This window comes from Antennarius striatus, chromosome 19, assembly GCF_040054535.1.
Source record: "Antennarius striatus isolate MH-2024 chromosome 19, ASM4005453v1, whole genome shotgun sequence".
NCBI classification, from domain to species: domain Eukaryota; kingdom Metazoa; phylum Chordata; class Actinopteri; order Lophiiformes; family Antennariidae; genus Antennarius; species Antennarius striatus.
The window spans coordinates 14995753-15013066 of NC_090794.1; the positions used below are offsets into that span (position 1 = coordinate 14995753).

At 43.3% G+C, this 17314-nt stretch overlaps 1 protein-coding gene across 1 annotated transcript in view; it reads left to right on the top strand.

Moving 5' to 3' along the window:
* LOC137613475 (potassium channel subfamily K member 2-like) overlaps window positions 1–16945 on the top strand; it is a 34033-nt gene extending 17088 nt beyond the window's left edge. Inside the window, exons 5-7 of the mRNA XM_068342731.1 lie at window positions 1541–1736; window positions 3934–4076; window positions 15348–16945. Of these exons, the coding sequence (XP_068198832.1) occupies window positions 1541–1736; window positions 3934–4076; window positions 15348–15692 (684 nt within the window). The 3' untranslated portion in view covers window positions 15693–16945. The remainder of the gene's footprint in view (window positions 1–1540; window positions 1737–3933; window positions 4077–15347) is intronic.
* The last annotated feature ends 369 nt before the right edge of the window (window positions 16946–17314 follow it).

Below are 17314 nucleotides of genomic sequence, written 5' to 3' on the forward strand. Positions count from 1 at the left end.
TATAATAGCTGCTGACTTGTACAATACACCACTACAAGTGGTACAGCCTCGTAGCGATAGGCTTTTGCACTGAAGTGTTAGTGGTGTGTTGCTCTTGTGTTCTGCCGACAGAACAGCACAGTTGCCAACACTTACACAACACATAACATTTCCAGGGTGAGGAAATAATTATGTGCTGAGAGTGTATTCCTGTCCTCTCATGGTGTCAGAGTACTGTGAGCAGTGACTTGGTAAGGAGTCAAAGAACCAGAGGTATGAGGCAGAAAGTGAGATTCTTGCTCCAATGTTGACCCTCAGGGCTCTATTTATTTTTCTGTTGCAGTATTGGTACATCATACATGGGAAAAGACTGTGTTTAATTTGTTTTTCTCATCCCTGATGGTAACTGCAGTTTTGTTCTGTGAGCAATCCTAAATACATTACTAGGGCATTTTATTTCCCCTTTTTATGTTGGGTCATTACATTAATGTAGATAGTATTTACATTGATGGTATCTAATTTTTATAGGATGTCTCTTATTATCTGCTTATGTTTCATTTCTGCAAATCCAGGGGCTGAAACCTATGGAGAATAAAAAATCAAATAACATGGTCTCTGATCCCACTATATGATATTCCATTTTCATCATTAAAGCACTAACACAAGCAGTTTTTCAAAATATTGCACACATGGCAGCAACAGGTTTGACATTCATCTGATTCTCTAGTTTCCTCTCCAAGGAAGGGAAGAATTATCAACAGGCCCAAACGATGGGAATGAAGTGAAGTGAGCGGCTGCTGTGCAGCAAAGTTGCTGGTAGAGAAGCTTCACTTATCCATAATTTAGCTCCCCGTGTCTCTTTAATATGTACACCACTACACCATGCTTTATTCTGTTTAGCAACCGCAGACTCTGTGATCTGATGTGTGCTCGCATGTCATGCCGACCTGAGGCACTGAGCTTTAGGTTATGTAACTGAAAGGGAAAAGGGCCTCAATGCACAGGGCACCAACTGAAAGGAGTCCCATCAAGGAGAAAAGGCTGTTGTACTGATGCAGAAGGACTGCAGGCAAATTGGAATCCTCGGCTCAAGTTGCAGCCGATATCAGAGAATGGAAGCACAACTAATTTCTGATGATATATTTTTCTGCCTCTTCACAGCTCAGGTGTGAACTTGACACATATGTGACATAACTGTTGCCTGACAGCAACAGTTATGTCACATATGCTTGGTATCCTGAAAATATTAGACAACAGCAAATTTGGTCTGAGATGGAAGTGACTCATCACAATCAAAAGTCAGAGGATGACAATGAAAGTCTTTGAGAACTCAAGGAGTGGAAATGAAAAGAAGCAATTCCTCTATTGTCATTTGAAGAAACCAAAGAAAACACTGGCTTTAAAATGTTAATTTTATTCTACAAGTAATCATCACTACATGAATTCACACCAGTCTCTGGGATGTTTATACTTAAACTTGTCTCTCTGATTATCCATTTTTTTAGGTGAAAGTTTATTTTCCTTGTTTATTCTATGTCTCACTTCTTTTATCCCCCCACAGAAATGGAAAGTCAGCCAAACAAAGATCCGCGTTTTCTCCACGCTGCTCTTCATCCTTTTCGGGTGTCTCATCTTCGTGGCCTTGCCAGCCGTTATCTTCAAGCACATCGAGGGCTGGAGCACGCTGGAGTCCATCTACTTTGTCGTTATCACCCTCACCACAATAGGCTTCGGAGACTTTGTTGCTGGTGAAAAAGGTCATTGATTTTTATAAGCCATAGGCCTTCTTCAGGCCCTGGCTAAAATCAGCTAGTCTGACTCACTAAATGTGCTCCCTAACCATTCGCCTCTGAGTGCTGGAGAGACACACAGCTTTTCCTAATGGATATGAGTTCTTGCACTCTTTTTTTTTTTTTTGCTTTCATAACATAAATCTATAGTACATCCAATTTCTTCCACTTAAATGGGTTTGGATCATGATTGCAGAGGAATAACCAAGGTATTACAGACGTTCTACTCCTTAACAACATGTTCCAGTTCCTCCTAGAGGCTCTCGATGCATTTCCAGGCAAAATGAGATATTTAATCCCTCCGGCTCGTTCTGGATCTATAGTTTGTTCTTCTACCAGTTGGAGGCTCCGACTAAAGCCTTCAATGGGAAGTGCCCAGGAGGCTTCATAGTATCAGCTGGCTCCTTCTGACATCAAGCAGTACAGTCTGTACTACCAGGCCCTCCGAATGTCAGATATCAGACCTCTACACCCATTAAATGGGCATGCTGTGAAAGTCTCGTAATGATCTTCGGGAAATAGTTCTCCTTTCTCAGATCTTTTCCAAACCATTTAGAGTGAAGCATGTCACTGGGAAACTGAGAAAAGAAATGGAAGATTGTCAGTAAAGCTTTCAAACAGACAAACATGCAGATAAAGTTTAAGTGAAGGTACATTTCAGCTAACTTATGAATTTCCTTTGTATAATGGTTCCAAAAGTATTTGATTTCAAATGGCTACCATTACCTTTGACCAAATATATGATTCAATGGGACAAACTCCAGGTTTTGGTTGCACATGTATCCAGAACATTCTTTAGGTAAAAGAATATGTCCATGTGTGTGGCCCCCAAACACATAAGCCATTAGTAGATTTTGCTACATTCCCATCAAAGAACCTTAATAATTAAATGATGGAAGTGACCATTCCTTCACAAAAGCCCTATGGTCTACATCTTCACAATGTCTTGCTGGTCTGTATGAGAAATATTGTCATTTCATATGTTTTTCCCCCCACCAAACAAATAAATCATGGGCTGAAGGGGGGGATGGGGAAAGAGAAAGCCTTCTGTTAAACATAATGGCTGATCTTGATGGAAGATGTGTCGTCTAATTTCTAAAAATATTATTAACTGAAATTGAATTAAAATAATAGATTCTGTGCATTCTAATTTTGTGGACATTGAACTATTGGTGATACAACACCGGATTGTTCCTTGTTTTGTTTAAATTAAACCAATAATTCAATTATAATAATGCCAATTTTACGTTAAAGCATCAAGGTAGCGTAGTAGTTGCCGCTGCAGCTTGTGTGCATTTGAGCAGGCATAGCAGCTTCTTTTTACCTGCAAGGAGCCAGAGGCTGAAGAATCACTTAGCTGCTAGATTTGCTTTTGCCTGATCCGGCCTAATGATTGTAGATTCGATTACACCACCTGTGCCGGTAGTTACAATTACACTTGGTTGGTTAAACTGGTGCTGTAATGGGCCTTATCTAACACACAGTGTGCTGGCTGCACTGCACCAAGCAGCTTAATTTATTTATGGCTCATTCAGAGACACATAGTGGGAGCCAAGGCTAAATTTATATAACGACTTAAGGCAAACAGGCCATCATATCTGGACATATGACTGATGTGAGGCAGCATCGTACACCTGACATGATAGTACGTGCGTCCGGTGTGGTCTCAGGTGCTGTGTCATGTTCCACATATAACTCTGCATCTGTTCCTGATTCACTTGGCCGTGTGTCGACCTACGTCACGACCCACCCATCCAGTGTACCTGGTTAGATGTCAGTGTCATGCAACACTTATGACTCATTTTATCAGGCAAATAACAATGAACCCAATAATAGCACCACTGAATATATTCCAGGCCTTACTTGTAGAAAAGATTTTTAATGTCTTTAATGGGACTTACTTGTTAAATAAAGGTTAAGAAAGAAAGACATTTCCTAATTTGTGTCTTGAGTAAAGTTTGCTCGTGATTAATAATTGAAAAGAAACAACAGGGATTAAATGCACAATGCATGACATGGTCAACAGGGCACATCTAATTTTGCTCTGGACTACATACTTCCTCTTGTTATATTCCAAGTAACTGACAAAAAGTGATGTGGAAAAGGCAACGTAGTCCACATGAAGATGAAAACATGCAGCTGATCTGTGTCTTTGGCTCTGCAGGAGGGTCAGACAGTCCAGAGTACCTGAACTATTACAAGCCTGTGGTGTGGTTCTGGATCATGGTCGGCCTGGCATACTTTGCTGCGGTGCTCAGTATGATTGGAGATTGGTTCCGTGTCATCTCTAAGAAAACTAAAGAGGAGGTAGGTGCTGATGCGCTCTGGCTTGTGATGAATTGTCTGCTGGGATTATAGAGGATGTAAGAGGGAGAAAAGAAACCACTTTGTAGTAAAGAGAGAAAAAGTCAATCTCACCTTTAGGTGGTTCTTATTTAGAAGTGAGGAGGCTAAGACAAGGATTGGCTGCTAGATGCTTAGGACCATCTTCACATTTATTGTTTTGGGGTTTTTTTTTCGTATTGATCATGAATCAGCTATCCAATTAAGCCCGTTGCTCTGAGCACAAATACATTTCAGTCCAAAATCTTCATTCCCAACCTTCCCATAAGTCAATAAATGAGACACAGGTAATAAATAAAAGATGTAGCCTCTCAGGGGGCCGTGTCCAATGCTTTGCATTAAGTGTATTTCACACAACATGGGAAGCATTCTACAAGTATGCCATTTTCACACCATTGCTCAAGTCTGTGTTGTTTGCTCTCATGTGTGCACCTAGTGGTGCCTTGGTCTTAAAGGAGGTGTGGTATGCACATCGATGCAACAGAAAGATACACTCTCATAGTGCTTTTCATCCACTCAAATTATTTTGTCAGAGTTAGAGGCACTTTGATCCACCTCTGCCAGTGCTTCAGGATTAATCAGGACCTTTTGGACCTGGAGATGAATGCAGAATGTGAGATTTATGAAGTTAAACTGCCGTGCTTAGTGCACAAAGACCAGAGGGTAGAAAATCACTTTACCATTTCTGCAACTGTTGTGTCACTGTGCTCATCATCCCGTCAGAATAACATTAATATGACCCAACCCAGCCAATCTCTGCACTGCTATCCACAATTAACATTTAGCCCGTAACATACTCCTCCTTTTCAGAACAAGTTGATTATAAGAGTATTTGCTCTTATGAAGCTAATTTATGAATGAATGCTTTTTTAAAAATTTTTGTATAGGTGGAAGTAAAACAACAAAAAATAAACAAGACCATTTAGAGTAGACAGAACATCAATAACAATAGTCAACGCAATGACTCCCACAGGCCCAAAATGGAGTAGGGTGAAGCACAAATTTAGATTTTTAATGGGAGAGGGGACTGGTATTCAGGGGGGCAGAAGGTCCCCATCCAAGGACCACGTACAACAAATGGTGCTGTATAAATAGCAAAGCAGCCATTCATGCATATTGGTTTCTAAAGGAAATGTGAAAGGACTTTTGTTCAATCTATACTGTGGCCAAAAATACCGTATGATTGTATGAAACCCCATTCTGTCTTGCTTTATAGTTTGCACCAGATTGGCTACCATTTAACCAGAAAAAGGAAGTAGCATAGAATCAAGAGGTGGATTTCTAAAAGCGCTTACACTTAAATCTTTAGACCCAAGCAGTTGTAATGCTGAAGATTAAAGATAAAAACAAGTCATCAAATTGGAGCCTATTAGGGCAGAATTTTGCTACATGATCCTTTGAAACATAATTTGTAATGAATATTCTCAAATTAAGCACAACCAAACCAGAAGAGATGTCATCATGTTGGCTCTGCACCTCACCTTACTGGTGCATGATAGATGGATGTTGCTCCTGACAGTTTGCATCACTCTGCAGAAACATCGTATCATGGGCTGAGCTGCAGCCACAGCAGTTTGTGAGGTTTTTTGTCAACATATTTTCCACTACCCTCCTGCATGAGAGAAAGGCAGAACTTAAATGAATCCAGCTTTCATTTTTCTTAAAGTTCAGTAGTTTTCTTTACCTGGTGAAAGTGGGTGGTGACTGTGACAGATCCACTGTCGGGTTCACTCCTAGGCGGTCAATTTGTGTTGCTGGATGGATGTATTAAGTTCACAGGTGTGATCACATTCATCTTCTCTTGTAGTGACAGAGAAATACCCCAGTGTTTTCCATTTTGCATTCCAGCCATAAAATCATGGTGATAAATCTATGCTTTGGACCTGTGGATTAAATAGCATTTTGTACAGGAATGACTTAAATATTTGCCTTGCCGCTGATGAGTAATAGGATACTTTGCAGTTCTGGCACTTTCATTACATACACATCCACATTTATGCACACTCCCTGCAGAAATCAACCATGTGCACATTGCAGAGCTGGTTGGAACTATATGCAAGTCTTGAAATCCTTGCACAACCATGATGGGAAAGCAGCAATGGAGGCTGTGAGCACTGCGGGAAAATAAATTATAGAGAGAGAAGGTTGTGGAGGGAGGTTGGGAAGCGATGCAAGAGGTGAGGAAGATCAGGGAGAGAAAGTGAGAAGAAGAGGGAGATGGCACGCACCCATTTGTGCATGTGTCTGTTGTACCAGCATATGTGGATGCACATCATGAATTTTAACTTGAGCATGCAGAAATATGAGTTTAACAAGCATACCTCAGAGAGTAAGAATAATTCAACAAGCCAGAGAACAAGATTTGATGGAGTATGAAAGTTTAAACAATATACAGTATTTGATGCTCTCCCCTCTGCTGCCTCCAAATGACCATAAACTAACTGTGCTACTGTATATACTGTAACACTGTATATACTGTGTTACGGTACATACAGAGGTGTGAAAAAGTATTTGCCCCATGCTTGATTTTTTGCATGCTTGTCCCACTTAATTGTTTTAGATCTTTAAACAAATTTAAAAATGAGACAAAGGTAAAAGAGTTAAAAACCAAATGCGGTTTTTAAATTAAGGTTTTTAATACTGGAAAATAAATCTAAACCTGCATTGCCCTGTGTACAAAAGTAAAGTCATTCTTTTAAAACATCTGTCACGGCTGAGCAAGACTGGCACGGGGAACCCAAAAGCACGACAGACAAACGGGCAAGAGTCTCAGAGCGGGGTTAATAGAGGTCAGGTACCAAATAATCAGTCCGATAGGCAGAGGTATCCACAACGACAGGCTAAAGGTAGGATCCAGGATCCGGCATGGTCAGGCACGAAACAATCAACAAACCAGGCAGACGAATCAGATGAGGAGCAGACAACAGGCTGGGTCGAGAGAGCAGACGGGATTCATACACGGTCACCAAAGCAAGCAGGATATGAAGGCTGGAGAGTCAGGGCGAACACTAAACAATCTGGCAGAGTACTGAGGGCAGAGCTGGGTATATGTAGTGTGGAGACAGATTAGGGAGTGGATGCAGGTGTGTGGAGAGACAGCAGGTGCAGGGAATGAACGGATTGAGGATGAGGCAGGATCTGGAATGGTATGAGTTGTTAGTGGCAGGAAAATCATAGGACAGAGACGTGACAGAACCCCCCCCTCTACGGACGGCCCCTGACGTCCGAAAAACAGTCCCAGAGGAGGACCCAGATTCGGGCACAGGGACGGGCTGGGATCCAGAGACGGGAGCGGGCCGGGGCGCAGAGACGGGAGCGGGCCGGGGCGCAGAGACGGGAGCGGGCCGGGGTGCAGAGACGGGAGCGGGCCGGGGTGCAGAGACGGGAGCGGGCCAGTGTCTGGACGTAGAGATGAACTACAGTCTTCTCCTGGGGGGTTTAGAACCAAGCTCCTCCCGTGGTTCCATGCATTCCTCTGAGCCCTCTGCAAAGTCAGACAATCCTCCTGGATTGTGGGAATTAGGAGCTGACGGGACAATTAAGACAGTTCATCTGACAAGAAGCACCCCATTGCAGCACAGTTCCAGATGCCCAGTCAATGTGCGGTTTGTGCTTCCTCAACCAAGGTTACCCCAAAATAACTGGTTGTTGGGGAACGTGAATAAGATGGAAAATGAGTGACTCCCCGTGAGTTCCAGACACGCACATGGACAGAGGAACAGTCTGATGAGTGACACGGCAGAGAAGTCGACCATCCAGGGCGGTGGCATGAAAGGGCTCATCTAGGGACTCTATGCCAATTCCTAAACGAGTTCCAAGGGACCAGTCGAGCAGGTTGGTGTCAGCCCCAGAGTCAACTAAAACACCAACCTTAATTTCATGTCCAGAACAACGAAAACTTGCGTGCAGCAGGGGTCGTGAAGGCATATCAGCATTCCAAGTTCTACTCACCAGGGCCCTCCGCTTACCTGGTGAGCTCGCCCCTCTTTCCGGACAAGGAGAAACAAAATGGCCGGCCTGGCCGCAGTAAAGGCAGTGGTTTTCATGCAAGCGACGCTCTCTCTCCGCTGGGTGCAGACGGTAGCGACCCAGTTGCATGGGCTCTTCTTGACCTCCAGGGACATCCTCAGTCGTCGGCGGAGGCATCTAAGCCGCAGGAGGGTCGCAGGGCACCTGGACAGCTTCAGGGAAGCGCAGTCTCTCTTCTTCGCTCCCGAAGGCGGCCATCAATGCGGATAGCCAAGGCCACAAGAGTCGAGATCAGCGGGGGGATCTCGCGTCGCCAGCTCATCTTTCACCCGGTTGGAAAGACCAGGTAAAAGGCTTCAAAGAGGGAAGCAGGATTCCAGTTGCTCTCAGCAGCAATGGTGCGGAAGTCGATGGCGTACTCGGCCACAGATCTTCCCCCTTGAGACATCTTTAACAACCCCCGGGCTGCCTCTCTCCCAAGGGTCACAAGATCAAACACCTTCCGAAACTCGACTGAAAAAGACTGGACAGATGCACAGACAGGTGATTGTCTCTCCCATTCCGCAGTGCCCCAGTCCCGGGCCTTCCCTGTGAGTAAGGAGACAATGTATGCTACACGGGACAGCTCCGTGGGGAAAACTGAGTTTTGCTGCTCAAAAACAAGAGAACACTGAACCAAAAAAGGGCGACAGGTTCCTGGGGCACCAGAGCAGCGCTCCGGAGGAGGAATCCGAGCTTCATAATGGGTGGGAGGACGAGCAGGCAGAACAGGAACAGCAGCAGAACCCGGGTTAGTCGGCGGTGCTGCAGAAAGTGAAGCGAGACGTTCACACATAGCCTCAATGATGCGTTCCAGGCAGGCGTTGTTGGACTGCATAGCCTCAGACAAGAAGGAAAGGTGATGTTCGATGAGCTGGACCTTGTCTGAGTCTATGGAGGACTCAGTCTGGGCGGGGATGCTGTCGGCTGGGTTCATATTGGCCAGATTGTTCTGTCACGGCTGAGCACGACTGGCACGGGGAACCCAAAAGCACGACAGTCAAACGGGCAGGTCAAGAGTCTCAGAGCAGGTTTAATAGAGGTCAAGTACCAAATAATCAGTCCGATAGGCAGAGGTATCCAACAACGACAGGCTAAAGGTAGAGTCCAGAATCCGGCAGGGTCAGGCACGAAACAACCAACAAACCAGGCAGACGAATCAGATGAGGAGCAGACAACAGGCTGGGTCGAGAGAGCAGACGGGATTCATACACGGTCACCAAAGCAAGCAGGATACGAAGGCTGGAGAGTCAGGGTGAACACTAAACAATCTGGCAGAGTACTGAGGGCAGAGCTGGGTATATGTAGTGTGGAGACAGATTAGGGAGTGGATGCAGGTGTGTGGAGAGACAGCAGGTGCAGGGAATGAACGGATTGAGGATGAGGCAGGATCTGGAATGATATGAGTTGTTAGTGGCAGGAAAATAAACAGGAAAATCATAGGACAGAGACGTGACACATCACTTAACCGTGGTTTATCACACTGTGTTAAAGTTCTCTGGCCACAGCCAGGCCTTTCTACAGCCACACCTGTTCTCAATAAAGAGATGTCTTCAATAGGACCTGCCTGACAAATTGAAGGGGACCAGAAGATCCTCAAAAGCTAGACGTCATGTCGATATCTAAGAAATTCAAAAACACATAAGAAAGTAATTGAGAACTATCAGTCTGGAAACAGTTATAAACCATTTCTGAAGTTTCAGACACCAGCGAACCACAGTGAGAGCCATTAACAGTGGTGGATCTTCCCAGATCTTCCCGGCCAACCAAGATAACCTTGCTTGGCCGGCCAATTTTGGATGTGCAAAGACTCATCCAAAATATCCACAACATCATCCAAAGAACTTGCAGGCCTCTCTTGACTCAGTGAAGATTGTGTTGCACTGAGCTGCAGACTGTGCCCCTTTGCCTGGGTGTGTCAAGTCTGGGTGTGTCTCTCAGCTGGAAGGCTGGAGATTGGGTGCAACAGGTTGAGGTGATCGGACAATTGGAGCTGGAGACACTCACACAGAAGACAGTGAGGAGGGAGCTGTGGGAAGGAACGGTTACATTGTCTGGATGTGGAAAGAAGAGACTGCAGAAATAAACCTTGTTCCAAAGAAGGAAGAAGGAGCCAGTGAGCATTTAGAAATGTTGTGTGTCTTTGCAGTTTTGCATAATGCTGTGGGTTAATCATGTGGTCAGGGTTAAATCTAATGTATTGAAGTTCTGTGATTAAAGTGCAGGGTAAAATATCATTTATTTAATATGTGGATGAAAAGTTAAATTAAATGTACATTTTAAAGGAGATTCAAGTTAAAAGTAATTTGATAATTGTGATGTTCGTATTTACAGATGTTAAAACCTGCCAAAATTTGTAAGGTTAAAATAGTTGAACAATGCTTTAAAGTGTATTTGTTTGGGTGCTTTAAATGTGGGTATTCTTATTTTCAGGGTTAATTTCTAGAAGTTGAAATGGCTTAAAATTAGTTCAAAAACTAAGTATTTGATTTTGGGGTATATTGTTTGATTGAGGTTTTGGGTTACATTTTTTAAAATTTATAGCTGTATTTGAAGGTTTTTCACCTGTGTGGCCCAACGACTTTCGAATAAAAGAAAGAAAAGAAAGTTGATTCCTGGTCATTGAGTGAATTCCAGTCCAATCTTCCGAAACAAGTGTCCTTTTATGTTGGGGAAACTGCAGTTTAAACTCTCACAAGAGTGAGAAGCACTTGACAGTGAAAAACCTACAGTGAAGACTGGAACCGAGAATCTTGAACAGCAACCAGCCAGGCCTGGAGGTCCAGAGGCCTGGTAACACACGGCACATCACCTTACCCAGTCCTGCTGGAAAAGAAGATGGCTGAATCAAAGGCATTGGACCAGCTTTAAGCCAATAGGACATCTGAAAAGCGGCAATTCTCCTAGCTGGCAAACAACATTGTCCGGATGCAGGCCATAATGTCGGAGGAGGAACTCAGAGACAGTTTCAAAAAGCTCATAATTGAGGCCAACAAAGTCATGGAAGCAAGTGGTGATGTGGAGGCCCAGTAGCTTGCAGAGCTGGATGAAGATCCTGAAGAAGTGTCTGGACTGAGCAGGCAGAAAAAGGCCGATGTTGGGAAAACTGCAAATGAATATGACATGAAAATGAAAGAGATAAAGGACCTCATCCAGAGACACTCTGGGCCAACATCAGAGAAGAGGAACTGACAATGGTAGTAAAAACTGTGGAGGAGAAAGTAGAGAGTGTCATGTCCTTTGAACCTGGCGGGAATAAAGTGGCCTTTGACTTCATGTTCGAATACATGGAAAGACTGGTCAAGAGGGCAAAAGACCTGCACACACAGTGGAAATGATGGGCCACTCTTGCTGAGCAGAACGACTTCCAGCTGTGTGTGTGAGGGCTCGAGCAGATGATTCCCAAGTTAATGTCCAGAAAGGCAGAGTTCATTGAAGCAAAAGGTAAAGAAGACAATGAAAGTGTTGTGAGTGCAGCTTCCATCAACTACCCAACATCAGCCATTAGACTGAAGCCAACCTCCCTCCCCAAGTTTACTGGCATCAGGTGAGGCATTGCTGGAGAAGAGACTGGGAGGCCCTTCAGAGGCAAGGAGAACCCACTGAGTCAAAAGAAATCAAAAAGTTCCAGCTTCTTGACAGTTTAGATGACTTACTAATGAGAGATCTTTGATTGATGACCTACAACACAGCAGACAACATCTTTCAGGTCCTGGAGAACAAGTTTTGAAGTCAAACTGCGATTACCATTGAGATAGGTGAGGAGCTCCATGGACTTCCATGTCAAAGGTTACCAGCCCAAAAAAATTGTTGAGCTCATCCAAGCTGTTGAGAAAGCCCTTGAAGACCTGAGTGACCTTGATGACACCGACGCTTTAAAGAATCCTCTCGTGACAAAGTCAATTGAAAGCAAGCTTCCTGATGTATTGAAGAAAGAGTGGCTTCTCCATACAGCTGAGAGTATCAGTGGTGGACCAGAGAAACACTTTGACAGTATTGTCCTTCCTCAAGAGAGTATCTATGAACAGCTGGACTAATTGAGGGATGAAGAGCTGCCAAGGAAAGATCACCAACCTGAGCAAAGGCAAGCTAGAACCAGAGCCTCAAACCAGTCGAGTAGTGATCTCTCAGGGTGTGACATCAAGCATAAGAAGAAGCTGTACTTCTGCAAAAAGCTTTGTGTGCTTAACCCCACAGAGAAGGATGCAGTACAAAAATTAGGAGTCTGCTGGAAATGTCTGGAAGTCCATGATGATGATATTCACTGCAAAACATTGTTCCTGTGCAAAAATCCTGAGTTTGTGGACAAGAGAGCCGCAGACCACCACTGTTATCTGTGTCCCAACGCTGAGGCATCCAGAGGAAACTCGGCCCAAAGGAGGTGCAAATGCAGCACAGTGGGAGGAGGCAACAAGAGGAATTACACCGAGGCCAAGGAAGAATTCTTCTGAAAGCTCTCATCTGAATTGGCCCAGCAATGCTGGGACGCATTCTGCAACTCTGCATGCAGCACCCCCCATGTTGCAAAGAGCCACTCAAGTTTTCTGGCAGAGAGCAGTCTAGTGGAGTGGCCTGTCATCATGATGCTTTTGGAGGTTACAGCCAATGCTGGACAAAAGATTGGGACCCTGATGGACTTAGCTTCTGACACCAATTACATAACTCATGAGGCAGCGGGTCAGCTAGTCTCAGAAGTGAAAGCATCATGCTTGTGGTCCATGTTGTAGGTTGCATGAAAGTCTTTGTCAAAACAAAGCGGTACCTTCTGAAGATCCGTGTCAGCACGTCAGGAGGTACTTTCAAGTCCCACCAGCTGGTTTTCTATGGACTAGACAGCATTGCAGACATCCACAGACATGTTTTGGCCAAAAAACTACAAGAGCTCTTCCCAGAAGTCCCAGTCAGTGACCTAGTCAGACAAAGAGAGATCCACCTCCTTGTAAGTCATAAGGAAGATTAGCTGGCTCCGTAGAAAATCCACACAGTGGGGGACCTCGTGCTGTGGGACGGACCAATGGGAAAGACAGTTGCTAGCACCCATCCTGAGTTGTTTGACGAGATCACTGTATCACTGTATCACTGTATTACCTAACAACATCAGAAACACACTTCGCAAGGTCTATGAGAACTGTTGCTGTTAAGTATGGAGAACACACCTGTGTAGTCCCGTTCATCCTCCACAAAGCCAGCAAGCCCCAATTGCCATCTGATTGCAGAAATCCAGTTGTGCAGCTACCACATCCAATTCCCTTGAGTGGTGGTAGTGGGAAAGTATTGGTGCCGGCTGTGTCCCGAGATGTGAGGGCTGTCGTTGTGGAAACTGTCAACTAGGTAGTAAAGAAATGACCCTTGCTGAAGAAAAGGAGCTCTTGTGAGTGCTTCTCACGAGACTGAAAAGCCCTTGACAATCGGTGTTTGTGATTCCACCATAAGAAAGACTCTGGCCAAGAATGTCCAGCATAGCGGAGTTCCAAGACAAGAACCACTGCTGAACAAAAGGAACAGTTGTCTCAGTTTCACCAGAACACATTTTGATGATACCTAAGGCTTTTTGGACAATACTGTGTAAGATAAGGGGACAAAAGTTAAACTTTTTGGAAGATGTTTGTCCCAGTATAACTGGTTTGAAAGTAACACTGCATTTCAGTAAAAGAACATCATACCAACAGTAAAATATGGTGGTGGTAGTGTGATGATCTGGGGCTGCTTTGCTGACTCAGGACCTGGAAGATTTGCTGTGATAAATAGAGCCTTGAATTCTGCTGTATAGCAAAAAATCCTGAAGAAGAAGGTCCGGCCATCTCTTTAAGACCTCAAGCTGCAACAAACTTCAGCAGCAGAACATTGATCCAAAATGAAGACTTTGGAGTGGCCTTGTCAAAGTTTTGACCCAAGTCCTATTGAGATGCTGCGGCATGAAGATGAGTGGGCCAAAATTCTTACTGGGGGCGGTACGAGACTCATAGTTATCACAAACACTTGATTGCGGTTGTTGCTGCTTAAGGTGGCCCAACCAGTAATTAGGTTTCGATAGCAATCACTTACGTATTTTATACAGGCTCATGAAGGTTTGGAATTTGTTTTCTCTTATGTGTCCGTGTGGGTTCTCTCCGGGTTCTCCGGCTTCCTCCCACCTCCAAAAGCATGCGCTTCAGGTTGATTGGCCTGTCCCAAATTGCCCATAGTAGTGAGTGTGTGTGAGTGTTTGTATGTCTTTGTATGTGGCTCCGTGGTGCACTGGCGTCGTGTCGGGAGTGTCCCCTGCCTCACGCCCTATGTCAGCTGGGATGGGCTCCAGTGACCCGCTATGGCGGATACAGTGGCAGTACATGAAAATTAAATGAATAATTATAAAAGCCTTCGCTTAAAAAAATCTTTTTTCTGTTCCATTTATCTTTCACTGATATTTAATTTTGTGATCTGAGACATTTAAGTGTGACAAACATACAAAAAAAATCACAATCATTAAGATTCATTCTATGATCCTTAACTAGTCATCAAACATAGATTGTGTTTCTGAACAGCTGTCTTCACTTATAATGTTAAAGAGGATCAATTTAGAATGAGTGATGGATTCTTTGATTTATTATTGGCTGAATGTAATTCACTGAAGTTATCTAGCTGAAACCACCAAGTGGAGTTCAGTCATGTCACTACATCTCTGTTATCTTCACATCAGGTGTTGAGGAACGCTGAGAAATAAAATCACTGAAAATAACAGGAGAGCAACTGAGACCCAGGAATAAATGCTTAAGTAGGAAAAAGTTTGTGAACACCTTCATAAACATGGCATTTATGATGACAAGTGACTCAATTCATTGATGATGAGCTGTTCTTGTTCTGTTCTAAAGTGAACACAGAGTGGACTTGGTTCATATGTCAAAATATAAGCAAAAATACACGTTTTTATTATTTTTTATTTCTATAGTGTACACACAAAGCTTTTGTTTTCCTGGACTCAGATGAAAGGGTTGACTTTTAGCTACTAAGTAAGGTTTTGTGTTTTATATTACATTTAAAGTGTTACACAGCATTTAGATTTTTTTGATTTGGTTTATAATTTTTTTAATTAATTTTTTAAATTCTGTCTAGGCTAACATTTACATTTCTTCAGAATAACAAGAGGCTTTTTCTGATAATAGTCTCGAAATGCATGTAAAAAATAAGATCTATAGATATTTGTGCTTGGACATCTGCAAACCATCAGTCTTTGGTTTTTCTCTGTAGGTTGGGGAGTTTAGAATTCACGCAGCCGAGTGGACAGCAAACGTGTCAGCAGAGTTCAAGGAGACCCGACGACGGCTTAGTGTTGACATCTATGACAAATTCCAGCGTGCTGCATCCATGAAGCGCAAGCTGTCATCCGAGCTGGGCATTAACTCCTCCATCAACCAGGAAATGACACCTGGCAAAAGGACGCTGTCAGCCAACCTGTATGAGGACAGAGAGGTTTGCCCCAGCATGAGTCCCATCCCAGGAGCTCTGGCCAGAAACGGCAGCCTCTACCTGAATGGCCTAAGCCCAGACTACGCCGACCGACGGCAGATATCTATCATTGAAAATCTGAAATGAGGAGCACCGTGGAAGGGAGATTTAAGGAGCACAGTGAATGGCACAAGGTAGCAGAGGGAGCTTACCAACACACATACTCTGGTGCTTACTGACTGAACATCTGTGATAAGGTACTCATGTGCATTCATTGAGTGGATTATGTTCCAATCTTTGTGATCGAAAACACTGACGGTGACTTAAAAACAGATGAATGGTCAGGTTCTGCACATCCATGTACGTGTTTAACACAAAGTGTTATGGTGTGCTCGCAGATTTCATTCCTTCTAAAGAGCAGCTCAACCTCTTTTAATTATACCTGTGCCAACATGATCAAAAGCTGTGCTTGTGATTAAGCAAAATCAGGGACATGTATCACACTGGAACTGATGATTGTAGCAGGCATGAGATTAAAAAACTCTCATTGTGCAAGAAAAATTAAATCCCAGTAACAAAGATCTTTGTGTTTTCCTGTACACACACAAGAAAGCAATAGATGCACCATTTCTTATGTGTTGAATTTTCAGAGGTTCTGAAATCTGCATTAGATAAAGAGGATCCTTACTGCGATAAAATATTGATCCACAGTGAACTCTGGTTTTTGACAAGGCAGCCATCCCATGCCAACACAATGGAGAGTCTTTTTTCCTTTATAGCTTTCTCTTCATACAGGATGAATTTATATGCCTCGCTGTTGTTGGTCAGTCAGTCCTGACTCTAGAGATGAATGTTGACATTTTTGTTCCTCCTTGACTGACATTCTGCTCTTTACCCTAAAGGATAATCCACATGTGCCTTACAGAAAACTACACACAACAGAGGATAAGGATCATCGAAATTCTGAGAAACATTTTGTTCATCCACTTGTTTTTGTTATATATGAGCACAGCTATAATAAAGACATTATGTGTACATTTAAAAAGATGGCATGGAAAACAGAAAATGCAGTTTTAAGATGAGGTAAATAGCAGTACATCATTATTTACTTGTTTTATTTACAGAATGCATTCATGTCATGAACTACCAGTCTGAAAGAGGGTTTCTTGTATGAACCACACAGTCAAGGACTCTGATCACACTGTTCTCCCCTGTTCCAACATACTTATGCTGCTAGTTTCAACAACAAAAGAGGACAGGTTTTCTCTAAATCTTCACATGCAGAGATTTATAAAATTGAGCTCACCACTATGTTCAAAATGTAAATTTGAGCCTGTCTCTCCACACTGTAATTTGTTTTTGAAATTGGAAAAGAAGTTTAGGCACATTTGGTTCAGGCATGAAGCCTTTACAGCTTTAAAGGTTGTAGGAGCTCTCATTACCTTCATTTAGCAAGTCAAAGGAAAAATCACTACTGTCTTATCTATACTGAATGTACACCATCAGACAGCTCATAGACTATGTCATATATAGGTCTGTAATGTATTTGAGTCTAAAAAAGAAGTACTGCTTTAAATAAATAACTCTGGTGATGAGTGAAGGTTATGGATAGTGGAATCTCACCGTTAATATCTCTTTCTTTGAAAAACAGGAGACAAAATTGACATAACATGCAGGCTATTTCTGGTGAGGGGGGATTGGCTTTTATTATATTATTTTAAGTTGTGTCACCCACATTGTGAAGAATGCATGTGTTGCTGTTATTTCAA